This window comes from Cynocephalus volans, chromosome 7 (genome assembly GCF_027409185.1).
Source record: "Cynocephalus volans isolate mCynVol1 chromosome 7, mCynVol1.pri, whole genome shotgun sequence".
Taxonomy (NCBI): domain Eukaryota; kingdom Metazoa; phylum Chordata; class Mammalia; order Dermoptera; family Cynocephalidae; genus Cynocephalus; species Cynocephalus volans.
Genome location: NC_084466.1, coordinates 65,607,816 through 65,635,466, shown reverse-complemented (window position 1 = coordinate 65,635,466; position 27,651 = coordinate 65,607,816). Strand labels below are relative to the sequence as shown.

General features: G+C 38.7%; 1 protein-coding gene across 1 annotated transcript in view; it reads left to right on the top strand.

Annotated features, from left to right (window-relative positions):
* The first annotated feature begins 19,128 nt into the window (after nucleotides 1-19,128).
* SUCLA2 (succinate-CoA ligase ADP-forming subunit beta) overlaps nucleotides 19,129-27,651 on the top strand; it is a 54,345-nt gene continuing 45,822 nt past the window's right edge. The window contains exons 1-2 of the mRNA XM_063102566.1: nucleotides 19,129-19,266; nucleotides 24,847-25,027. Of these exons, the coding sequence (XP_062958636.1) occupies nucleotides 19,177-19,266; nucleotides 24,847-25,027 (271 nt within the window). The 5' untranslated portion in view covers nucleotides 19,129-19,176. The remainder of the gene's footprint in view (nucleotides 19,267-24,846; nucleotides 25,028-27,651) is intronic.

The window sequence follows — 27,651 nt, the reverse complement described above, 5'->3', positions numbered from 1 at the left end:
TCCCCCACTTTAATGAGGTTTATTCCAACCAGCTGGAACTGTCTTAGGAAGACTTTTTTGATAAACTTTCCTAAGTAAAGAAGAATTGAAAGGTTCACTTAGAATAGGATTTAGGTACAGTTTTGATATCCCGCACTCCAGTGAAAGTTAAACCTCATTTGTTCATTTTTAAGAATTGAGTTGTCTTTTTTTATATTTTGCTGCATTAATTGCCTATAATATAAAGCACATTTATAGTTTATTATATAAACGTGTTAGAGTTCTACAGGTCAATCTACACTAATTGAAATCAAATTTATAGTCTGAATAGGTTTATTTTCAAATCTCTACTCATATTAACAGTTCAGTAAACAAATTAATATTTCTTAAGTAAGATACAACTTCAGAAAGAGAGTACAGGCGATGCCTGATTAATTCAGGCACATACTATCCTCTATGGATTTTGTTATAGCAATGATACTTCTGCTTCATTTGATGCGTAAATTCTATAACAATTCCTGACCAATATTTAGGATGGCTATTAACAAATTCTTGAAAAATTTTGCAATGCTTGGATCACACACAAACACTTTGGTTATAATGTGTACATACAAGGTTTTGTAATACCATGATGAAATGTTCTGATATTTATCAGAAATAAGTTTTCAAAGCTTTTGCTTAGATAATTAAAAGACAAGAAATAAAAATAACAAGTTACCTCCACTGATTAGTTCCAAAATAACATTTTTTAAGGCAAAAATTGATATTTACATTCAAACCCACAATCTTAATTATCCATGTGCCTGGCTAACTTGCTAATTATATTTAATTTCATTAATTAATTTGTTCAGTTATTCATTGAATATTTATTAAGTATCTTATTGGGGCTCAGAATACCATACCCCAAAGTATGGTGCTTTGGTATGCTGAGTGCTTTGATCTAAAGGAGAATCAAGGTCTCTCTGACCTTCTCCTGCTCTCCTATCTCTCACTCATCTTTCTCCCCGGCAGCACAAGGCCTTTCTGTGAAGTTTCCTTTTCCGCCTAAAGGTAGATCCTCCAGAAAGGAACTCAATTGTCATGAACCCCCTCCCAGAAATCTCATCAATCAGGGAAGATTAACTTACAGGAGTGGAGATACCATGCCCAGACAGACTTTGTCACAGACTATCACTTATTCTTCTTTTTTATTTTGGTGGCTGGCTGGTATGGGGATCTAAACCTTTGACCTTGATGTTAGCAACACTATGCTCTGAGTGAAATAACCGGCCAGCCATATCACCTATTCTCATCCAAGACAACTTGTATTACCTGGGAAACTTCTTATCTGCATAACAAGACAAACATTTTTTGCAGTTCGTCTCCTTCCCTCATCATAACTGGTGTCACCACCATGCCCTATGGGCCCCAGGCCCCTGTTCTTTTCTGTGGCTCAGGATGCTATGTAAACTTTAGTCATCTGGCCCTTCTTTGAGTCTCATATTTTGTGGGACTCCCATGAACATCATGGAATTAAAATGTTTTTTCTCTTGTGAATCTGTGTATTGTCATTTTATTTCATAGACTCAATTATTAAACCTTCAGAGGGTAGACAGAAAATATTTCTCTCCCCTTCAGACCCAAATATGTGATTGACTGTTAAAGGCCCTAGGGAGATTGATAGAGATTGAATTGTGTCCCCCAAGTTTTATGTATTAGAAGCTTAATCCCCAGTGACTGTGTTAAGAGGGTGGGAAATCCTATCATGGTAATTGAGGGGTGGGGCCTTGGAGAGGTGATTAGATTGTGAGGACCATGCCACAGAGAATGAATTAACCCATTTGATGGTTTAATAGTCATCATGGGTGTGGTTCTGTTGGCTTTAAAAGGAGAGCACACGAGAAGCTCTCTCTCTGCTCTGCCCTCTCACTGTGTGACACAGTGCATTACTGTAGAGTTGCCTCACCAGTCATGTTGCCTGGACTTTGGACTTTGCAGCCTCTAAAACTGTAGATATTAATACTATATATATGTTGTTTCTTATAAATTACCAAGCTTCAGTTATTTTTTTTATAAGCAACAGTGATTAAAAAGCCAAAATCCCTCTGCTCATCTTCTATATTCTAATCATAATCATGTAATTCCTAAGTAGCTTATTTATGTGGAAACTTAGTACCTAGTAAATAATAATAAGAACAATAATAAGTAATATATTTTGAGAGATATGTGCCAGGCACTATTCTAAATGCTAAATATATGTCATGTGTCTCTTAATGACAGGAATATGTTCTGAGAAATGTGTCATTAGGTGATTTCAGCATTATGCAAACATCACAGAGCACACTTACACAAGCCTAGATGGTATAGCCTCCTACACACTTAGGCTATATGGTATAACCTATTGCTCCTAGCTAGCATCACCACAAGAATGTGAGTAATGCACTGTGCTACAACTTTATGATGTCACTAGGTGATAGGAATTTTTCAGCTCTATTATAATCTTATGGGATCACTGTCATATATGTGGTTTGCCATTGACCAAAACGTCATTATGCAGCACATGACTATATTTATTAACTCATTCCATCCTCAAAACAGTCTTGGGAAGTAGGTTATCTTGCAATCATTCTCATGTTACCAATGAAGACACTGAGGCACAGGGAGGTTAAGTAACTTACCTGAGTCACATGGATTTTAAGTGGTAGAGCTTGAATTTTAGCCCAAGGTGTCTGGCTTCAAGCCCATGTTCTTGACTACTACATTACACTGCTTTGGTGAGCACTGAGTGAGTGGATAAATGTCTAGTACAGCCCTGATCTGTGGCTATGAACCAGGTAAACATGGTTTGTATACTTAAACCTGACCAGCCATCTCGCAAATGCACACCCCAGCTAATAAGGGCCTCAGGGTGTCACAGAGACTAGCATCACTGCTAGAGGATGGACAGTATATTTCAATAGACACCATCATGTTTGCATAGCAAGGAGAATTCATTTTCTATACGCAACACCTACCTCCACTTAAATATGCCATTGCCTCTGGACAATGTCTCTGACATATGGGGCTATTTTTTTCTTTGCCAGATCACAGGGCAGGTGTCAAAGAAAAATCAGAGCTAGATGGTAGTTTAAGTGTTGTCAACCTAAAATGAGTGACAGAGAGAGTGATTCTCTAAAGCAAAGAGTTTATTCAGGAATAGGGGAGGATTGCAATCCAGGATATGCATGCTATGATGGGTCATAGGTGCATCCAAGGGGACAGGGGCAAGGGAGAAGCTTTTAAAGGCAAAGAAAAGTCCATACAAGCTATTTTGACACAAAGACCATTGGTTATAGGGGATTTTTCCAGGAGTTGGCATTTGCTCATTGGTGGAGACAGCCATTGTTAGCAAAGTGTCCTTGGACAAGTGGCTTATCTAGAATGCTGCAAGAACTTATCTAGGATACTGCATTTTTGAGGAATTTTTTGTTCCTGTTATAGGTATACATGTGTGAGGGCCCCTCCTTCATGGCCTCCTGGCTCTATTTTGTAAGGCTTTGATATTAGTGACTCCATTTTGACACTGATAACTCTCACAATGGTAAAAACAGATTTTATTCTGTACTATTGCAGTAGAGGAAATCTCAGTATAGAACTGGGCTCGATTCCAAATACAGCATGGGCAAGTGGGAATTTATAGCCAAGAAGCAAGATGAGGGTCAAAGGATAGAAAATTATTAGGAGAAAACATCAGGGATAAGGGTGGATTCTGTCTAACCCAACCTAATAGGATTCTTGCTGAACACAGGCCAGGTGACCAGAGATCACCTGGGGATGGTGGAAGATGAGGAACTCAATTAGATATGGAGGGTGACCAGATGTGGAGAATGGGGTGGGGGTGGGGGAATTCTTGCTAAATTGACTTAGGAGGGTCCTTGCTAAAACTGGATTTTGCAGAAAGTACACAGATGGGCCTAGGAGTTGGTTCAGGAGCCTGACTAAAGTTCGGTCAAGCAAGGAACCTTTGGCACAGGCTAGTCATAAAAAAAATGAATTGTAACATGTAATACTTCAATATAACTTTTCTGAATTTGTTAAACAAATGAGAGCTAGGGGAGTTCAGAGAAAGTCGGATTTGAGAAAACAGTTTTAGTTTGTCCTGTATTGCTTGTTGGGGGGATAAGGAATAATTTATGTGGGTTTATAGAGTGACAGAACTTTAGCGATGGAAGGGACCCCAGAGGATCTCTGCTCCATTCTCTCTTATTACAGAGAAGAATCTGTGGCATCAAGTGGTTATTTGACTGGCCTAAGGTCACATTGCCAGGTAGTGGAAAAACTCTGCTTCCAGCGGGTAAGATTGAGGGGAGGTCCTCCCCTCCCCTGCACCTTAAAAAAGTACATTTGGTCTTTGGAATCCTGGGATAATCTAACAGAAGACAAAGATCAATGTGACACTTGGAGGATTGTATTATTTTCCTACATCTGAAGAACCACATGAGAAATGGCCATTTTGGCGAGATAAGCAGGTCTCAAAACTGTGCATTTTGGACAATGACATTCAGCTCCCAATGAACGCCTTCCCCAACACATCGGCATATACTCTTCTAATTTCAGCCTCTTCCCAATGCCACACCCTCAGTTATATCAGAGCGGTAATGCAGGAAGGACAGTTACCCTTCTTGCTCTTGCAACTTCTTTCCTTTACCCTGTGCATGGTGGCGGGGAGGGGAAGTTAGGGTGGGAAGGTGGAGGAAACGAAGGGCATTCCCCTTCTCTCCTTGGGAACTCTTGGCATTTCCACTCTTCATTAACTCACATTTCTGGTTTTACTAGTTATCTTGCTACTTGGCTGATGTGGTTTGGATATATTTGTCTCCCCAAAACTCATGTTGAAATCAGATCCCAATGTGGCAGTGTTGGGAAGTGGGGCCTAGTGGGAGGTATTTGGGTTATGAATAGATCAATGCCCTCCCTGGGGGGGGGGGGGAAAGGAGGGCGAGTGAGTTCTCCCTATATTAGTTTCCCTGAGAGGGTTGTCAAAAAGAGCCTGGCACCTGGTCCGATGCAGCTATTCCAGAATCTTGAGCCGAATAAACTTTTCATTGTACATTACCCAGTCTCAAGTATTCTGTTATAGCAACACAAAAAGGGGTTAATATATTGAGTTCTATACTACGTCTCTGACCAGGAGAAGGGCAAAGACCAGTAAGACAATAGAAGAGAGATGGAGATAGAGATAGAGATAGAGATAGGTAGAGGTAGAGGTAGAGGTAGAGACAGAGACAGAGACAGAGACAGAGACAGAGACAGAGATAGAGTTAGAGATAGAGATAGCCCCTCAATGTGCTCTCCTTTTAAAGCCCTCAGAACCATACCCACGACCACCATCATTAATCCATTCACTACAGCATGGTCCTACAGTCTAATCACCTCTTCAAGGCTCCACCTTTCAATTACTGTAATAGGATTTCCCACCCACCCTCAATAGTTAACCGAGAGGATTAAGCCTCAGTGAGTGTGGGGGTGGGGGGAGGGGGGCATCCAGTCTACTGTAGTCACTGCCAAATAATTTTACATGTGTTTACTTATTTCATTTGCGTAATGACTTTAGGGTAGGCATTGATATATATCTGTTTTGAAGGCAGAGAAACTGAAGCATGAGAAGTTTAAGAAACTTTACCAAAGGCAGAGAACAAGTAAGTGGTAGAGCCAGGATATGAATCCAGGCAGTCAACTCTAAATCCCACACTCTTATCTCCATGCTCTACTTACTGCATAATTGTGTCTCTTTCCTTATATCACATACGAGTAATTAGTGCATTGATAAGAAGTTCATGTACTAAAAAACAAAGACGTGGTTGATTCCTGATTATACGTATTATTTTGATACTTTTACATTTGTCAACTTGATTTCTTTTCTTTTTCTTTTGAGATAAGGTCAAATTTATGGAAAAGTTGCCATAACGTACAAAGAACTTTTTATTTTGAACCATCCAAGGCAAAGAAAGCTATAGATATGATTTCCAACCACCCCCAAATATTTCAGTATACATTTTCACAAACAAGGACATTCTCTTACATAGCCACAGGTATTAGGGATGAATTATGCCCTCCCAGAATTCATTTGTTGAAGTTTCAACCTACAGTACCTTGGAGATAAAGCCTTTAAAGACACGATTAAATTAAAACAAAACTGTTAGGGTGGGGCCCTAGTCTATATGACTCGTGTTCTTATAAGTAGAGGAAGAGACAACAGGGCTGTGGGTACACAGAGGAGCAACCATGTGAGGACAAAGTAGTGAGAAGGTGGCCATCTACAAGCCGATGAGAGAGGCCTCATAGAGATCCTTCGTTTATGGCCTCATGCAGCAACCCTGCTGGCATCTTTTTTTAAAAGTTTATTTATTTATTAATACTATGTTTTTCACATTCTGCGATGTTGTGGAGCAGTTGTGGGGGAGGGTGAGAGGGGAAAGGGGAAGGAAATATGGTGGGAGAAGGAGAAAGGAGACCAGGGGGCTTCCTGTGGTGGCTTGGTCATTGCTGAGCTGGGTGTAGATGTCAGAGGGGTGTGGCTGAAGCTCTCGCCCCCACACTGCCCAAGCTCGGGAGCCAGGGGAGCTTCCTGCAGCAGCTCAGTGGTCATCACTGGGCTGGTTGGGGGTGTTGGGGGGGCCATGGCTGGGGCCCTTGTTCCCCCACCCTCAGGACTGGTTGCAGGTGTCAGGGAGCATGGCTGAGGCCCCCAGCCCTCCCCCTCCTTGGCTTGGTAGCCCAGGGGACTTCTTGTTTTTCTAGGTTTTATAGGTGTTCTTTGGTGGTGTTAGACCTTTACTAGTTAATATCAAACTTTGTCTCTGATCTGTGGATGTTTTGTTTTTTCTTTCAGTTCTATTTTGGATTATTTACTGTTCCCACTGCTTAAACTCTGCATGGAACTAAAATGTTGTCCTCTGCTTACTTCTAAAATGGGGGAGCTTCCTGTGGGAACCCACACTTGAGCCCTGTAGTTGAGCTAAATTGCTGCTTTGCTCCTGATTCCCTGGGGAAGGCGTTTTGTGCAGCTCAGGTTTTAATTTTTTTCTTATAGGCCCTTCTGGGTGTTGTGAGGTCTGATACACCTGTGTTGTGTGGAAACGCTGGTCTGGGCCTGCGTCTTTTCAGCAAACTGCACCCCCTGCAGTTCTATATTCCTGACCATTCTCCACTAAGTTGTCCTGCACTGATTGGGGGACAGATAGCTGTCCTTGCTGTACCCCAGTGTTTTCCCAGTGGGCCCATCTCTCCCACTACCTGCACTCCAAACACTGCCCACACTCCAAACACTTCCCATGGGACAGGCCATGCACCTGTCCCTTGTGATGACTCACCAGTCTCTGAGTGGCTCCTTGCTCTGATGTGTGTTTACGGGAACCCTATTAGTGGTCTTGATGGCCTGGTGGCCACCAAGACCGTCTTCTCCCCTGCAGCCTCCAAGCAACTTCATCCAAAGGACACACCTGTGGCTTTTGCCAGCTCCTGCTCCATGTGCTCACCAGCTCCAGCCTTGAAGCAGCCAGGGCTCAAAATGGTCGGAGTGGTTTTTTCTTTCTCTCGTCACGGCTTCTCCCGCTTTCATGCACTCTGTAGGACTCTCCTCCTCTTCCTCTGATCCCTAGTGGCCTCAGCTTGGCTGTCATGGCTTTTTAATAGTTGTAAGTTGGTTGATTTGTGGGAGAGAGCGACACTGGGGACGGTCTATTCTGTCATCTTGACTGGAAGCCCCCTGCTGGCATCTTGATCTTGGACTTTCAGCCTACCAAATTGAGAAAACAAATTTCTGTTGTTTAAGCCTCCAGGTCTGTGATATTTTGTTATGGCAGCCCTAGCAAACAAATGCACCAGCACAACCATCTACATCAGGAAATTAACATTTACATGTTATCACCAATCAATTCACATACCCCATTCAAGAGTTCTCAATTGTCCCAACCATGTCCTTCATAGCAAAAGGATCTGATTCAATTATCATGTCTCTCCAGTCAGAACAGTTTCTCAGTTTTTGCTTGACTTCTGTCTGTACCTTTCTCTCTAAAGGTACCACAGTTCAATGACTTGCACCTCTTTTGAAGATAACAGGCTGAACATTTTGCAGAGTGTTCCCCAATCTGTGTCTAACTGATGTTTCCTCATGACTGGGTTGTGTTTATGAATCTTTGGCGGGAATATCACTGAAATGCCATGCTCTTTGCATTGTATCCTATTGAGTGACACATGATTACTTCTTGTCCTGATGTTGGTAGTGTTAATGTTGATCACTTAATTAAGGTGGTATCCACTAGATCTTCTCCCTTCAGTTATTTTTTCCTTCTCTTTATTCAATGAGTAGTTTGTGGGTAGATACATTGAGACCAGGTAAACATCCCACTCCTCATCAAACCACCCACTAGTCTTGGTATCCAGTGATGCTTCCTAATTATTTATTTCTGTGATGATTACTAAATTCCACCATTCCTTTTACATTTATTTGTTGGCATCCTGCTTGCATAAGGAAGAGCTTACTTTTTCCTCCATTTATTTATTCAAGTATCAAATTATATTATTATGGGCTCATGGATTTTTATTTTATTTATTGGTTATAATGCAATAAAACTGTTTAAAAATTATATTAAATTAAACTTTTGAGGTACCTGATGATTCACATGCAGTTAGTACTGAAAGATGCCTTGTACTCTTTGCCCAATTTCCAACAATGGTGACATCACAACCAGGATATTGACACAGACTAGGTATAAAACATTTCCATCACTACAAGGATCCCTCACATTGCCCTTTTATAGCCATATCCACTTCTCTCCTACCCCACCTCCTCACTCTGGCAACCACTCACTGTTTTAGATTTTGTCATTTCAAGAACGATATATAAATGGAATCACAATTTTTAGCCGTCTGGGATTGGCTTTTGCTATTGTTTGAATGTGTCCCCCAAAGTTCATGGGTTGGAAATGTAATTCCCAATGCAGCAGTGTTGAGAGGTGGGATTAGGTCATGAGGGCTTTGCCCTCCTGAATGGATTAATGCTGTTATCACGAGAATGGGTTATTTATTGTGGGAGTGGGTTCTTGACCAAAGGATGAGTTTGGTTCTCTTTCTTGCACACGCACCCTCTTGTGGCTCCCATATGGGATGATGTAGCAAGAAGGCCCCTCACCAGATGCCAGCACCTTGATCTTAGACTTCCTAGTCTCCAGAACAGTGAGAAATAATTTTTTTAAAAAATAAATTATCCGTCTGTGGTATTCTGTTATAGGAGTAAAAAAACGGACTAAGGCAGCTTTTTAAACTCAGTATAATTCTGAGTGTATTAATAGTTTGTATCTTTTCACTGTTAAGTAGTATTCTCCCATATGAATGTATCACCATTTGTTTAGCCATTCATCCACTGAAGGACATCTGATTGTTTCCAGTTTTTGACTATGATAAACAAAGCTGCTATAAAAGTTGGTGTACAGGTTTTTGTGTAAACTCTGGGATAAATGCCCAGGAGTGCAATTGCTAGGTCATATGGTAGTTGCATGTTTAATTTCTCTAAGAAATTGCCAAACTCTTTCCCAGAGTGGCTGTACCATTTTACATTTCCACCAGCAATGCAGGAGTGACCCACATCCTTGTTAGCATTTGTATCAGGCTACTTTTAATTTTATCAAATCTTATAGGTGTGTCGTGATACCTCATTGTTGTTTTAATTTGTTTTCCCTAATGATGCCGAATATCTTTTTATGTGTTTATTTGCCATCTGTATGTTCTTTTTAGTGAAATGTCTGTTCATGTCTTTCACCTATTTTCTAATTTGACCATTTGCTTTTTTACTGTTGTGTTTGAGAATACTCTATATATTCTGGATGTTATCCCTTTGCTGAATATGTGGTTTGCAGGTATTTTTCCTTAGTGTGTAGCTTATCTTCTTATCCTTTTAACAGGATTTTTTGCAGAGCCAAAGCTTTTAATCTTGATGAGATCCAAATGATCAATTTTTATTTTATGGATAATGCTTTTGGTGTCAATTCTAAGAACTGTTTGCCTAGTTTTAGATACTGAAGATTTTCCCCCATGTTTTTTTCTGAAACTTTAGTTTTATGTTTCACATTTAAGTACGTAAACCACTTTGGGTTAATTTTTTTGTGTGTGAGACTTTGGTCAAGGTTGTTTTTGTTTGTCTGTTTGTTTGCCTTTCGATGTCCAAGTTCTCTAGCATCATTTGTTTAAAAGACTAAATTTCCACTGTTGAATTGCTTTTCCACCTTTGTCAAAAATCAGCTGAGAATATTCTTATTTCCATCAATCTATGTATGTCTCTCTCCACCAATACTACAAACTGTTTCCTCTCACTTTATTCTGTTCTAAAATTGTTTTAGCTATTCTAATTTCTTTGCCTATCCATACAAATTTTAGAATACTATCATATATATCTGCAAACAACTTGCTTGGATTTTGATAGAAGATATGTTAAATCTATATGTGAGTTTGGGAATAGTTGACATGTTTACTATAGTGAGTCTTTCAATCAATGAACTGGTATATCTCTCCACTTACCGTCTTTGATTTCTTTCATCAGTATTGTGCGGTTTTCAGCACACAGGTACTGTATGTGTTTTATTAGATTTACACCAAAGTATTTCATTTTTCTGAGCAATTGTACGTGGTATTGTATTTTTAATTTGTGTCCATATGTTCATTGCTAGTACATAGAAATACAACTAATTTTTGCATAATTATCTTGTATCCTGGGACCTTGCTGAATTCACTTATTAATTCAGAGCTTTTTGGTAGAATCCTTGGGATTTTTTATGTGGGCAGTTGTGTCACCTGTCTGTCTGGTTTTTAGTTGCTTTTCTTGTCTATTGCATTGACCAGAACTTCCAGCAGTATGTTGGATAAAAGTGGTGAGAGTGAATATCCCTCCCTTGTTCCCAATCTTAGGGAGAAAGCATTCAGTCTTTCACCAGTAAGCATAATGTTAACTGTAGGTTTCTTTATGTGCTCTTTATCACTTTGAGGAAGTTCCCCTCTGTCCCTATCTATCTGAGATATTTGATCATCAATGAGTGTTGAAATATGAAAAATGTGTCTTCTGCTTTGATTGATATAATTATGTGATTCTTCTTCTTTATCCTGTTAATATGGTTATGTATTTCAAATATTAAAGCAGACTTACATCTTTAAAATAAACCCCACTTAGTCATGTTGTATGATTCTTTTTACATATTACTAAATTACATTTGCTAATATATTTTGTTATAGCTTTTTTGGGCATTTAGATATTGTTTTTTATCTTTTTTTTTACTGTAGTTTTATGGTTTGGTATCAGAGTAATACTAGCTTTGTAAAATTAATTAGGAAGTATTCCTTTCTTTTCTTTCTTCTGTAAAAAATTTGTATGGAATTGGCGTTAATTCTTATTTAAATGCTTAATAGAATTCTCCAGTGAAACCATCTGGGCTTGGATATATCTTTTTTGGGAGTTTAAAATTACACAAATAATTTCCTTAATGGTTGTAGAACTATTCAAATTATCTTTTACAGATTAGGTGAGTTGCAGTAATTTGTGCTTTCTGGGAAAGCAGTCGATTTAGTTGAAGTTCTCAAATTTGTGTGTGTGTGTACTGTAATTTGTGGTGTTTCCTTACTCTTATTTATTTATTTGGCAGCTGGCCAATATGGGGGTCCACTTCCTTGACCTTGGTGTTACAACACCAAGCTCTAACTGAGCTAACTGGCCAGCCCTCTTTATTTTCCTTTTGATATCTGCAGGGTCTGCAACAATATCTGCAGATATATTCCTCACTTCAGTAATTTGTCTTCTTTCTCTTTTTTTCTTTGTCAGTCTTGGTAGAGATGTCCTAATTTTATTGATCTTTGCAAGGAAACAGTTCCTCATTTCTTTAATTTTCTCTATTGTTTCACTGTTTTCAATTTCATTTATTTCTATTTTTATCTTTATCTGCTTCCTTCTGCTTGCTTTGGGTTTATTTTGCTCTTCCTTTTCTAAGTTCATGAGATGGGAACTTAGATTATTTAAAATTTTTTCATGTTTCTAATGTAAGCATTTGTACTATTAATTTCCCTCACAGCACTACTTTAGCTATATCCTATGAATCTGGCCCTCACATCATGGGCACAGGGGGGTGACAATCAGCTTTGTATCTCATGAATATTCATAACCAATAAAAAAAATTCCCTCATAGCACTACTTTAGCTATGTTCCAGAAATTTTGAAATGTTATATTTTCACTTTTATCAGTTCAATGTACTTTAAAAAGAATTTCTCTTGAAAGTTTCTCTTTGACCCATGGGTTATTCAGAAGTGTGTTTTATAGTTTCCAAGTGTTTGGAGATTCTTTTGTTATCTTTCTGTTATTGTTTTCTAGTTTGATTCCATTGTAGTCAGAGAACATACTCGGTATAATTTCAATTTTTTCACATTTGTTGAGTTTTATTTTTTTGCCAGGATATGATCTATCTTGGTATATGTTCCATTTGAAATTAATATATATTCTGCTGCTGTTGGGTGGAGTGCTAAATGAATGTTGATTAGAGGCTGTTGGTTGATGATGTTGTTAGAGTTCTTTTACATCCTTGCTGGCTTTTTGTTTAGTTTTTTGTCAATTATTGAGAGATTAGTATTGATGTCTACAACTATAATTGTTGGTTTGTCTATTCTTTCACTTTTATAATTTTTTTTTTTTTTAAAGATGACTGGTAAGGGGATCTTAACCCTTGACATGGTATTGTCAGCACCATGCTCTCCCAAGTGAGCTAATTGGCCATCCCTATATAGGGATCCGAATCCGTGGCCTTGGTGTTATCAGCACCACACTCTCCCAAGTGAGCCATGGGCTGGCCCTCACTTTTCTAATTTTTTGTTTTACATGTTTTGCTATCTATTGTTTGGTTCATACACATTTAGAATTTCTATGTCTTGGTGGATTGATGCTTTTATCATTATATAATGTCCCTCTCAGTCTCTGGTAATTTTATTTGCTGTAAATTACTTTTTCTGATACTTAATGTAGGCACTTCTGCTTTCTTTTGATTAATATTTGCATAACGTACACTCTTTATCTTTTTACTTTCAACCTGCCTACATCATTATATTTGAAGTGAGTTTCTTGTAGACAGCATATAGTTGGATCATGTGTTTTCAATTAACCCTGTCAATCTCTGTATTTTAGTCGTTGTATTTAGACCATTTATATTTAATGCAATTATTGATATACTAGGATTTAAGTCTGTCATTTTATTTTTTGATTTCTGTATGTTCTCTGTGTTTTTTTTCCTTCTCTGTTTTCTTTTTCTTTTCTTTCTGTAGGTTATTTGAACATCTTTTCAGAATTTCATTTTGATTTATTTATAGCATTTTAAAGTATATCTGTCTTTATAGCTCTTTAAGTGGTTGCTCTAGGTATTATATTATACACACCTCACTTGTCACAGACTACTGGTTTTTTTTCAGGTTGTGTGAAATATAGAAACCTTATGTTCCTTTATGTCCCTTTACTCTTCTTTGTTTATAATATAATTGTCTTAAATATTTTATCTGTACACTTGGACCTATATTTGGACAGTGTTATAATTTTGCTTTAACCACCAAACAATTTAGAAAACTCAAGACAAAAAAGAAAGCCTGTTGTATTTACTCATATTTTTGCTTATCATTTGTTTTTTTTCTACCTGTTGTTCCAAGGTTTCTTCTTTGATCTTTTTCCTTCTGTTTGTAGAACTTCCTTCAGACCTTCTTTTAGGGTAGGTCTCCTGGTGGCAAGTTCTCTCCATTTTCCTTCATTTGAAAATATCTTTATTTTCCTTCATTCCTGAAAGATTTTTTCACAAGGTATAGGATTCTGGGTTGATAGTCCTTTTCTTTCTGCACTTAAAAACTATTGTGTCCTTTCCTACCGGCTTCAAAGATCACTGATAGAAATATGCTGTCATTTAAACAGTTTTTCTCCCACAGGTAAGGGTCATTTTGCTCTGGCTGCTGTCATGATTTTTCTCTTTGTCTTAGTTTTCAGAAATTTAATTATCATGTGTACTGTGTTGATTTCTTGGGTTTATTCTGTTTGGAGTTTCTCAATTTTTTTAATCTGTAGGTTTAATCTCTTGCCAAATTTGGGAATTTTTCTGCCATTATTTCTTTGAGTACATTTTTGGTACTACCCTATTTCTTCTCTCCTTCTGGGATTTTGATGATGTAAATATTCAAAAAAGATTGAATATTTATGTCATCAAAATCCTACCGGTTCCTGAGTTTCTCTCTCTTTATTATTATTGTTTTTTTGGTGGCTGGCTAGTATGGGGATTTGAACCCTTGACCTTGGTGTTACCAATACCACACTCTAAACAACTGAGCTAACCACCTGGCTCATCTTAGGTTCTTTTTATTTATTTATTTATTTATTTCAGTTTATTTCCTCTCTATTGCTCAAATTGAGTAATTTCTATTGTTCTATCTTCCAGTTCATTGATTCTTTGCTGTGTTTTCATTCTACTGTTGAGTTCATCACTGAGCTTCTTATTTCAGTTATTGCATTTTTCATTTCTAAAATTTCTATTTGGTTCTTCTTTATGTTTTTGCTGAGGCTTTCAATTTTTCCATCTGCTTTAATTATGCTTATAATTTCCCATTAAAGAATTTTTATCATGGCTGCTTTAAAATCTATGTCAGATAATTCTAAGATCTGCCTCATTTCAATGTTGGCATCTGTTGATTGTCTTGTTCATTCAGCTTGAGATCTTTCTAGTTCTTGGTATGATGAGTGATTTTCTGTTCAAATCTGACATTTTTGTTTTATGGTACGAGATACTGGATCTTATGTAGACCTTCTGTTTTATCTGGCTTCTTCTGACACTGCTCCAGCAAGAAAAGGCAGAAATGCTGCTAGGAAGTGCCAGGTAGAGGTAGAAGTCCAGATTCACCCTTGGCCTTTATTCACCCCCAAGCTGTGTGTGTGTCTCCACATTACTTCTGTGTGAGGGTGGGAGTTCCACTGTCCACTGACACCACAGTGGGGGTGATTTTGCTATTGCTCCACTATGGTGAAAATCTAGGCCTCCTCTGACACCCCCCCAGCAGGGAAGGGGAGAAGTGCCTTATTACTGATGGGTTGGAACAGAAGTGCAGGCTCTCCCTGTGGTCTCCAATGACACCACAGAAGGAGGGGGACTCATTATCAGTTCCTTACCAGGCTCATTATCCTTACTGACTAGTAAGGATAAGATTCTAAGTGTCCTTCTCTGACACTATTTTTAGTGGGATGTTGGAGTACCTTGTTACAGCCTTGTGGGGGTGGAATTCTTAGCTTCCCACTTGGACTTTGCTGGCAATGAGTAGCAGTGGGGGCTATAGTTTATCTGTGGTGTTTGGCCAGAACAGAGCAGTTATTTTCTGAAAGTTTTCTGTTTTGCTAGGCTGCACTTTTCCTAGTCCTTCAGCTAAAGAGAGCAGGCTTTCTTGGGAGTTCCTTTTGGTCAGCACTTGATGGTATTTCCAGTTTGCTGGCTTCCTCAGCACCACATTGGGATATACAAGGCAAAAGAAAATCCAGGGAACTCACCACAATGCTGTTCCTTGGTTTCAGAGGTCCCTAGCTGGTCTGCTTTCTTCCCTCTTTCTATCAGAATCTTCTTACGTTCATTTTATATGTAATGCTCAGAGTTTTTAATTATACTAAGCAATGGGAATAGGAAAAAGTACATCTACTCCATATTTCCCACTATTATTTATTTTGTTGCTCAAATTTTCTCATAATTGGCCAATGGGAGCCTCTTAAAGCTATCTTCTCTGTGCTTTTGACATGTCCCTATCATTTTTTGAGCACATGCTTACATGTTGGCTCAACAAACTATTCCAGGCTTACCTTGTACTTTTCCTGACCAATCCTTAATCAGCCATTTCCCCAAGTAGATATCTTTTAGAAGATATCTCCAATATCTTTTAGTGGAGAATGGTAATTAGAATGCAAGATCTGGGCATTATGTGTGCTTATTGTTATTGGTGGTTTCTGCTGTTAGGTCTTTTCAGTGGACAGAGCACACAAACACATTTTTTTGTTTTAATTTTTTTTTCATTGTACATGCTTATGGAGTACCGTTTGTTGTTTCAATACATGCATATATTGAATAATGATCTAATCAGATGTAGTTAGCATATCTATCACCTAAACATTTATCATTTCTTTGTGATTATAACATTCAAGATCCTCTTTTCTGGCTACCTTGAAATATACAATACAGTATTATTAGCTATTGTCACACTAGGGCACAAGAAGTTAACCTTCCTAAGTAACTTTGTAACTTTGTACCGTCTACCAACTTTTCCCCTGCCCCCTGTCCCTTCCTTTCCTTGCCTCTGGTAACCACTACTCTACTCTCTATTTCCCTCTTTTTTTTTCTCTTCTCTTTTTACTTTTCTTAATTGATGAATTATAATTGTATATATTTATGGAGTACAATGAGATATTTGGGTACATTCATACTGTATGCAACGATCACATCAGGGTGCTTAGTATATCCATCACTTCAAACGTTTGTCACTTCTTTGTGTTAGGAACATTCAACATCATCTTGATGAGCTATTCAAAGATACACAATACTTCATTGTTAACTGTAGTCTCCCTATATTACTGTAGAAAACTAGATCCCATTCTTACTATCTCTCTAATATTTTGTATTCACTGACCACCCTCTCCTCATTTCCCCTCTCTCCTTCCCCCAACAAATCTCTAGTAACCACTATTCCACTATCTCCTTCTTTGAGATCAGCTTTTTTAGCTTCTAAATATGAATGAGAACATGTGGTATTTCTCTCTCTGTGCCTGGTTTATTTAATTTTCTCTAAGCTCATCCATGTTGTGGCAAAAGGCAGAATTTCATTACTTTTCATGGCTGAGTAATATTCCATTGTGTATATATACCATCTTTTCTTTATCCAATCATCTGTGGAAGGACATTTAGGTTGATTACAACTCTTGGGTATTGTCAAAAGAGCCATGATAAACATGGAAGTGCAGGTGTCCCTTTGACTTGTTGATTTCCATTCTTTTGGGTATATACCCAGGATTGTATGGTAGTTCTATCTGTAGTTGTTTGAGAAATTTCAAACAACTGTTTGTAGTGACTGTACTGTTTTCTGTAGTGACTGTATTAATATGCATTCCCACCAACAGTGTTTGAGTTCTCCTTTCTCCACATCCTTGTCGGCATTTGTTATTTTCTGTCTTTTTGATACCAGCCACCATTCCCACTTTTACTCTCCTGGAGTAAAGGAATTACATTGTACTAGGACAACAGTTCTTTCTTTCCCTTCTTCCTCACATATTACTCCTCCTCAGAACCTCAGTATCTATCCTGCATATCACATTCTGCTATCTTTTACTGCGCCCTACTAGTTTCCAAGGTCCTTGTAAAGACTGCAAAAGTTTCTGCTGTGAAAAAAGTAGTTTCTGGGTAAAGCAATTTCACTTTTTAAGGCTGATTGCCTCAAGACAGAAGGTTAGCAGGTAGGAGACCCATTATCACTTTACCTTACTAAATTCTTTTAATGAAGTATCAAGAGGTATGGAGCTCTGAAACAATCTGGGAGAGCCTAGGGAGGAGTGAGCTTTTGTCCCTTTCTTTAAAGGCTTCCAAAGGAGCCAGGACTCAGGGATCTGCCCTTTCTTTCTATCACTGGTGCTCCTATTCCATATTTCTGTGGCTGCTGCTGTGTTTTTAAAACCAGTACAACAATGGACATAGCAGTAGAGATGTTTTCTTTAATGGATCACCTGTGACCAAGGACTTGAAGAGTGTGAATGAAAGATAACCCAATTAAGCTCCTAAGAGGGCTTTAGTCTTACATCTTATTCTAGTACATTGACTTATTCTGGGATTATCCACATGTCCTTTAAATACCTGGTCTTGGGCTCAGACGGTGGGTTGTTCATGGTAGCTCAACTACTGTCTTTATTATCGGTTAAAAAAGAGAGCTGGCTTGACAATCAATATATCCTGTTCATATCTGACAGGATATGTGATCCTAAACCAAACCGGTAGGTCTGGCCTCTGCTTTTTAGCCAGATCTTATCTGATAGGCTATGATGGGCAGTAGGAGGGCGGAGCAAGAGACATCTGAACTACTGATGTCAGTTTCCCTTTCTCTCTGTTTCTAACTGCACAGAATATTTATTAGTGATGAAAGGACCCTTGAGGTCAGTCTTCCACTAGTGCTAATGGAACTATAAAGTCCAGATAGGTCCTGCCTTTAAGTACCTCAAGAACTCACAGATTTTGGGAACTGCAAAAAGCCCCTTCCCATTCCCTAAATCGATAGGATGCTTTTCCTAGATTCACTTTTCCTTTACACAGTGCTGTTCCCTGGATCGTGCCACTGTGCATCAGAAATAGGTGCCAGGGCCTGGCTAATGCTGGTCGGCCACGCCCACCTATTCCTAGGTTAAGATCCTGCTCGCTGAAATCACTTCCACACGTTTAAAAGCTTGATGCTCAGAGCAGAACAGGCGCCCAGTCATTTGTCCAGCGGTCAATTCTATTACGGGACACTCGTCATCTCAGGATTTTTAATGCTCACTGTATGCATCCGATTCACGTAGAGAGCTCTAAGAAATACGGACGTTCTGACTCCACCCCTGAGACGGGGCCTGGGTACAGTATTTTAAAAAAGCTTCCCTGGTGTTTCCAGTGTGCCATCAGCTTTGGTAATTAGCGGTCGACCGTCCTCTCTTTGGGCGTTGGAAGTGCTGTTTTACTCGCTGTTGTATCCTAAGGTACAATGCAGTGTTTGGCACAAAGCTGACGCTGAATAATCATTTCCTGAATTAACCGCATTTTACAGATGAGGCAACCGTGGCTCGGAGAAGTTCAAGATCACACAGGTGGAGGCGCTGGTCGTCTTTTCGATGCAATTCGCTAGAAGCGTTCAGGTTGTCTTCTGGCAGCAGGTCGGATGTTGAGTCTGCAGCGCCCAGTTCCAAAGGTCAGAGTTTGCTCTGTGCCCGCCAACTCTAGCTTTGAGTCAGGTGGGCAGTTCCCGCTTTTGCCCTCCAGGGAGTCCGACCGGCGGCGGCAGAGTTAACCCCAGGCCCCGCCCCCGACGGGTGGGGCGAGGGGCAGCGAGCGCGTCCAGAGCAGCTGAGCCGCCGGCCGCGTCGGGTTTCTGCGCCTGCGCGCGGCGCCGAGGGGACGGGGTCGGCCTCAGACATGGCGGCCTCCGCGTTGTACAGTCGGCTGCTAGTCGCGGCCACCCTTAGGAGCCACCGGCCCCGGACTGCCCTGCGGGCCGCCGCCCAGGTATTGCCGTCTAGCCCGCTCTCACCTCGAGGGTCGGCAGAAGGAAGGGCGAGGTGGGAGAACTGGTTTTTGTGGGCGAGGTGTGAGGGGACTCGCGGCCCGGCTCGGGGTCACTTGACTGGCAGTGACATTTTCCGGGTGGCCTGCGGGGCCCGCGGCCAGCTTGCCTTGGAGCGCTGCCTGCCGGGACCGCGAGCGGGCCCATACTTGCGCCGTTCTGCTCGGCCCTCGGTCTGCGGGGAGGCCCGGTCGCGGCTGCCCTCTTCAGACCCTGCGGGGAGCGGGTGGGCTCTAGGTGGACGTGAGGGGGTCAGGACAGTTGGTGCTGCCAGTCGCGCGTCCGGCACAGTGGGCCGAGGCTTGCGCGGCCCCTCTTTGGGCAGGGGAAATGCCCTTCAAATGTACGTTTGTGTTCCTGGGGAGCTGTCATAGGCGGGAATGATTTCAGGTCTGACTCGCCTTTTCTGGGGCGAGGCGGGGAGGTTTCCACCCTCTCCCAGGTAGTTGTGTTGTGTCCTGCTTGTTAATAGTGGGGATAAGGTGATGTTTTTCAGCGAACCGTTTGGGGAAGTAAGAAAATCATCTTTGTTTGGATCATTTCATTTCTGGATAGGCGATAACCAGTTTTGCTTTTGTTTATTACATGTAATCAGTCTTCCATTAGGCTTTTCAGCAACACAGTGAGGGAATCATTAATAGGCACATCAGTAATGGAGATACTGTGGCTAAGAGAGCAAGTAATTTGGGCTAGGTCAGGTCAGGTCAGAGCTGACGTTTAATTACAGCACTGTTCTCTTCCAAAGCCTGTGTGCTTGAGTCTGCTCTACGACTTGAAGAACATAAGAATTGGCCTGTTCTTTCCAAAGTTGATACCAAGAAACTGGAAGGGCGTCATTTGCCTCCTAGGTCAGTTCCTGAGTTGTAGGTTATTTTCCGAAGTAACTCCTCAGTCATGCCATATATGAATTGATTTAGGCATTTTTTTCTTTTTCTTTTTTTAAAGCTATTCATACTTTCAGCCTAGGGGTAGTGAGTTTCATGAGTTTGCTTCCTTATGGGAGAAGTTACTTTTTGGCCTTGAACGTTATGAGTCTTAAAGGGTGCTGTCTAGTTTTTAGAAAATGAGGATTTGGTGAATAAATATGTTTTCATTCTAATCATAATCTTTATTTATCCTTTTGGAAATTCCGTGAAAAGCCTTTGTTTCTCCATATGGAAATGCCTAATAGATTGTCTTTATAACAACTTCTCCCCTCTTCCACCTTGGCATTAAGAATTAAAGCTTTAGAGTTTGGAAGGACCTTAGTCTAACCCCTCACTTTTGAAGATGAGGACGCAGAGGTGCAGAGTCGTACGTAGGAAGCTTGTCAAGGTCACACATTGAAGTTAGCAAATTCTCTTCAAGACTACATTTAGTTCTCTTACTCGCTTCCAATTTCGTGGTGTCTTCTGTTACTGTAGCTTTGATGAAAACAGTTTAGGTTATGAGTAGATTAAATAATTAAGATATTTTCTTGGTTGTTGCAAATCACATTCCTCAGTGACTACATTTTTCCACTTTTGAATAACTATTATTTAAACTAGGTGTATGGTTGGGTGGGTGGAGGTGGTAAGATTTGGCTAGGAATTGGTAGCCGGTTGGCAGTAGGAATCATCTAAGTGACAGTATCAAGATAAATACTTAAATGTGGGAGTCCTTATAATTGTGCAGGAATTTGTATTACCAGCATAATTCAAAGCTGATATTTTAAGTTACAACTTCTAGTGGTGCGAGGAAAGAATTATCAAAGTGCTAAAGTAGCATAAAAGCTGTCAGCAATCCCTTATGAGTATTAATTCACTGTAAGTAGAGACATTGGAAAGAAACCATAAAAATATACGTAAGAGTTTTGCATCATGGGTTTATCGTCAACTATATTTTTTTCATCGTACATCCTTATGGGTTACAGTTTGTTGTTCCCGATACATGCATATATTATGTAATGATCCAGTCAGAATAGTTAGCATATCTATCATCAAAACATTTATCATTTCTTTGTAGTTATAACATTCAAGATTATCTTTTCTGGCTATCTTGAAATATACAATACAATGTTATTAGCTATTGTTACCCTAGAGTACCAGAATTTATTTTTCCTATTTAACTGTAACTTTGTAAATTTGTACTGTTCTCCCATCCTGTTCCTGTCCTTACCTTTCCTTGCATCTTATAACCACTATTCTACTCTCTATATCTTTCTCTCTTTTTAAAAAAATTTATATTTTCAACTTTTTTGAAAAATCCCAAACTGATAAAAATGTTCTAATAATAGTACAACGAGCACCTGTATTACCTTCACCTAAATTTAACATTTTGCCACATTTGCTTTATCTTAAAAAAATTATATGCATATGCACATATACATTTGAATGTATGTATTGAAATCACACACATTTATTTTTGCTGAACCATTTGAGAGTGAGTTGAAGGCATTGTGGCACTTCACCCCTAGATATTTCAGCGTATGTCTTTAAGAATAGGATATTCTCCAAAATAACCACAATATTATTATGTCATATTTAGGATATCTAACACTGATATAAAATGGATATCTAATATATAGTTCAGATTCAAATTTCCCCGGTCATCTTCAAAGTGTCCTTTTTCATTGTTAGGTTTTTTTTAAAAGAATGGAATTGGGCCTCTATAGTATTTTTTCTGATCCATCCAGCTAATTAGGATTCACCTAGTGACTGATATGCTATTGACCTAGTGCTCACATATGTATTGCAGTTGTTTATTACATGTCTGTGAACTCTGTGGCTGTGACCAAGTTCGCTTTATTCTTTTAGTGTCCCTTGCATACTGTTTAGTGTATGACTATGTTTGCCAGGCTTATGCTAGGTAGTTTCCCTCCTTTTTATTATTTTGAGATGTAATTTAAGTACAGTAAAGTGCACAACTTAAGTGGATAGCTAGATTAATTTTTATGTATGTATATACCTGTGTAATCACCATCCAGATCAAGATATGCAATTTTCAGCTCTCAGAAGTTTCCCATGTCTTTATTGATATTCCCTGTTAGAAGGTAACCACTAGTTCTGATTTCTATCACCATAGGATAATTTTGACTGGTTTTGAACTATATAAAAAGAAATCATATAAGTATGTATTGTTGTGTCTGGCTTCTTTCCTTCGACATTATGTTTGTGAGATTAATCCATTCATGTGTGAGCAATAGTTTTTTTGTTTGTTTGTTCGTTTTTTGTTTTTTATTGCTCTGTAGTATCCTATTATATGAACATACCACAATTTATCCATTCTCCTGTTGATATGCAGTTGGGTCATTTCCATTTTTTGTCTGTTATGAATAAGCCGGCTATGGACATTCTTATGTATGCCTTCTTGTAAGGATTCATTTTTGTTGATATATACCCAGGAATGGGATATGGTAGGTGTATACCAAACAGTTTGGGAGGTTTGCTGGCTTTCAATATTGAAGTGACACTAAGTCAAGGAATTGATCTCCCCAGGTGAGATGTTATCTAGGATTTTAGCTTACTACATCAATCAGAAATAAGTTGCTATTATATTTGATTGACTTGTTAGACTAGTAGTTCTCAAACTGTAAGGTCCTTGAGAATTAACTGAGTGACTTGTTACAAATGCAGATTTCATTGGTCCCAGTCCAGAGACTGAATTTGTAGATGAGAATAGGGCCCAGGAATCTGCCTTTTTAGAAGAATACCAGGTAATTTTGATGCAAAAGCTCATTAACCCACTTTAAGGAACAAATCATTTATATAGGACCCCTTTAAACTCAATTCTTACATTATGTGTTTCATATAAACCATGTTTCACTATACTGCATTCTGTGTGCAGATAATAGATAATGCTAAAGTGTGTAATTCCAATGCAGTTTTCCAAGACTTTCATAGCACTTAATTTGTTCTTCATATTGTCTTGTAAACTTGATAGGATTGAGGAGTTTGAAAAAGGGAGGCAGGCATTTCTACATGTTATGATGGATTGTGACAAGGCTCTGACTTTAGTGGTGGAGGCTTTGGGATCAGTAGATGCTAGAGATTTTACTGAATATGCACCCTTTTTAAATTCTTCTCATTGTTGTGGCCCTGCTGAAGGAAGCTAAAAGGCAGCCCTATACTCTTTTCTTTTTCAACAATGAGTTATAAGCTGGCAGAGGTATATCTTATTTCTGTTTCTTATTTATTTCTTTTAGAAAGAGTAATTCTGACTCAGCTCTACTCAGGGACATTTTAGTTTTCTGTTCTACTGTATAAAATAGCAATCTCATCCTTTTCTATCTTTTACTGTTTCTTACCATCATCTGGAATGTTATGTTTACTTATTGTCTTTCCCCCACTTCTGTTCCCATACAAATGCATACTAGAATGTGAGCTTTAGGTGGTAGGGTTATTTTGTTGGGCTCACTGCCATATTTCCAGTGCCTAGCTGCTCAATAAATATTTGATTGATTGAATGAATGTTCTATATAGATTGGAAAGAAGAGTTTGTAGTTGGCAGTGGTTTCTTGGAAGCTTTTGCAGTCCAGTTGTGAAGGACAAGCCCTTGGACTGGGTTTGTAAAGGAGGTACCAGTTAAGGGAATCATTTAGAAGGAATGTATTAAAAATGATGTTGCAAGTCAGTTCTCTGAGATGAGATTTGCAGACTGTGATATGGAGAGTTATGTGGAAGAAATTTACTGGAAAGTGATCTCTGGGTCAATGCCTGTGAGAGTGAGGAAGAGTGAATGGAGTGGAGGCAGGAAAATTGAGTGGAGGCAAAAGACCTGTGATGTGGTTGCAACAGAGACTTGCAATTTGAATGAGATCTGGAACTAGGATGGCCCTTCTGAATTGTCCTAAATTGGAGTGAGGTGCCAAGTCTTTATATCCCTTCACCTATCCCCACTGACCAGTCATTTGGGTGCAGGCTGCCAACAGGAAGGTGGTGTGACTTTGGGCAAGGAGGCTCCAGTAAGGGAACTCAGCTGAGAGCCGTCGGCAGCTAGCACTACCAGCAGCTGGGGCTGTGAATGCCTTGGTCCTGAAGAAGGGATCTGGGCACCACACTGCAACATTCACTACAGATGAAGCCAGGGTTTTGAGTCTTGAGTGTATGAAAGAGTACCTAAATCATTTGATTATCACATATCTAATGACAGGCGATTTGTTAGGTACTGGAAGAATAGTAGAGATGAGAAGGTTGGGAAGGATTTTTGGCGGGGAAGATGAGATTGGTTTTAAATCTGCTGAATTTGGCATTAAAGTAGAAATGGCCTGTGAGTCATTGGAGATATGGTAGTAGAGCTCAAATGTAAGATAAGGGCTAGAGATGATTAGGAAATAGTTAAAACTACAACAGTAACATTTGATATTTAGCTAGTAAATTAGCTTTTAGTTTTATGCTGTAATTCAGGTACTCTGAATATTACACTTTGATGATTTAACAGAACAGTTTTGTTATAGTTTTGAAGAACCAAGTACTCTATATAAACAAAGTATTTTGAGAAGGTGTTTTTAACAGGAATAACTGGCAAGGCACTGTCATATATAAATATGTCCCCGATTTCTCTAGGTTCTGGGAAGTTCTGGATTGTTTAATAGCCACGGACTCCAAGTACAGCAACAACAGCAAAGGAATCTCTCACTGCATGAATACATGAGTATGGACTTGTTGCAAGAAGCTGGCGTCTCTATTCCCAAAGGATACGTGGCAAGGTCACCAGATGAAGCTTATGCAATTGCCAAAAAATTAGGTACTAAATTAAGAAAAACTTATGCCACTTTGACTTGGGAGCTCTGATAAGATGTGAACTTTACTTTTGGTTTGATGACAACTTTTAGCTTTTTTTTTTTGTTTTTTTTTGTTTTTGGAGGCACCTGACCAGCACAGCAATTAAACCCTGGACCCCCAGTATTATCAGTACCACCTTCTAACCAACTGAGCTAAGTGGCCAGCCCTAGCTGTTATTTTTTCAAAAATAAATTTTATTTGCTTAAATGAGAAGGCAGAACTTGATGATTATTGAAATTCTAAAGTTTTTAATGAGTTGATTATGAGCTCCCATAGTGCTAGTGACTTAGGGATTACTTATATTGCCATTAGGAAGCTGAAGTCCTGTTTTTAGTTGGAATATAATTATGAGGAAGGAAATTCTATTTACTACTATGTAGTTTAAAGGATGGTGGTTGTGATGATTCTTCAGGGACATGGTGAAGGAAAATCTTAACACTTTATATGGTTGTAAAGAGAAATCCAATCGTTCTCCCCCTCTTTTTTTTTTCTTGACATGAAAAATATGGAACCAAAGAGGAAAGAAAAGAAGTTGTGCACTAGAATGTAAGCTCCATGAGAGCAGGGTTTGTCTTATTTATTCACTGAAATATCCCAAAATCTAAGAGTGCCTGACACTTAGGTAATAAATATTAATATTTGTTAAATGAAGTAAGTAGTTGCCCATGTTTATTGGTAGATTATTTTATTGATAGCAGAAGCCTTAATCGTTTTTATTAATTTGAATTTATATTAATCTCTTAATTAAAAAAATAATTTTTGATTTTAGAAAATATGTGTACATTTTTAAAGATTTAACCTGAGAACATAATAATGAGATAATGTACTAGCTATACAGTGGATTTTCTTTTTAGCAGTATTTTAAATCTCACCAATTTTACATAGATCAGCACAATTAATCCTCTCTTGTATGTACTTTTGATTAGTATGGCTTTACATATACTTTGAAGACTTTGCTTTTATTAGTTTTTCAAGAACGATATGGCATGTTCAAAAAATGTTTAAATTTTAAAAGTTTTTATCTTGTGTTTTACTTAGATGTTTCTAGAATGGATCGTTTTTCTTTTGGAAGTAAGGTTATGTACAATTTCAGAAAATTGTCATATAAGCTATATTTTTGAATGAGATGGCCGTGATTTTCTTGACTGGAAGCATGGTTTTTCGTTTATAGATTTTTTTTGTTTTTGTTGTTAATCAAAAAAAATTATTTTTATTCACATTCTTTTTATTCAGCAAATGCCTTATGTAAGTTCATACTAATTTCAGTGAAATTTTTGTTAATTAATGGTGACCTGTAGTTTGAATTTGTGCATGGTTAATGTTAAAAGGGCTTGATATATATGTAATGAAGTTAGTGGAAATTTTCTTTTCCCTGTTTTGAAATTATTATAGTTGGTTTTCTTCAACTAGTTTTTCATATATTTTTTCATTTAATCAAGTTTTATGTTTTGTCAGGAAACATAATTTGTGTAGAAACTTTTTCATAAAATGAATGAAATTTATTCTGATGCCAATCTCTTTTGATTTCTTCACTCCCTATAAAAACCTTTAATGTAATGATTTTTAGGAACAGAAGAAAGAACAGTTGATATATGCAGGATAAAACTATGCGAATTTCTGGCAAGTTCTCTGGGACCAGGGCTTACAAGTAGTAAGGAGCAGGTAGGCTGATTTTGAGCCCCTTGGAAAAGAGGATATCTTGTTCATCCAGAAAGTGTGTTCTTGTCAAAGAATACTGCAAGTTATGAGTGTAGTTTAGAAGTGGGATTAGTAAGTAAAAAGTACCTTTAAATCTAGAGGAGCAGAGATGCTAATTTAAAAAAAAATATGTAGTAACTACAGTGAAGACTTCGAGGGCAATTTTGTGTTTTTGGTGATCATTAGTATCCAGAGATACTGATTATGAGATCTAATTACACAAAGTGTGGTATGAAGTGCTTTCGAAATACACCTGCTAGCAATTCCCAGTACTGATTTTTGACTGCTTCAGGGTGCTTCTTGCTTCTTGAGTTACTGCAAAATTCACAAGATGCTAATTCCCATTTCTTAAAAATTCTTACCGCTCTGCTAACCAAATGATATGGTAGGATGTAAATGTATTACAGGGGTGCCAAACTATTGCTTACCCTTCGTCCTGTGGGTGGCAGGAAAAGCTGAATTAGCATGGGATCTGGGGCCACTGACCCCTACAGCTGGTGACTCCTCCTGAAATAGCCCTGACCTCTTTCCCCAGTATTCCCTACAGATGCTATCATTTTTTATGTGTGTTATAATGTGAAAAAAAGTTGTGGAGTATTGTCCAGGAGGCAAGTGTTACCTGTTGCAGATAATTGAGGTTAGTAATGAAAGAATGGTTGGAAAGAAATCTAATTCTATTATTTTTAAAGACTGTGTGGGTCTGCAAAATGATGGTTGATGAGCTTGAAAATCTTGGAGAAGTTTCTGGAATGGATAATCAAAGGGACGATTAAGCACAGAGAAATGAAGTAGTTATAATTTGGGGTCAGTTCTCAGTGCAAATTACCATCTCTTTCTTACAGTTACTAGTTCAAGAGAGTACAAGTGTGCTTCAAAAAGTTCATGGAA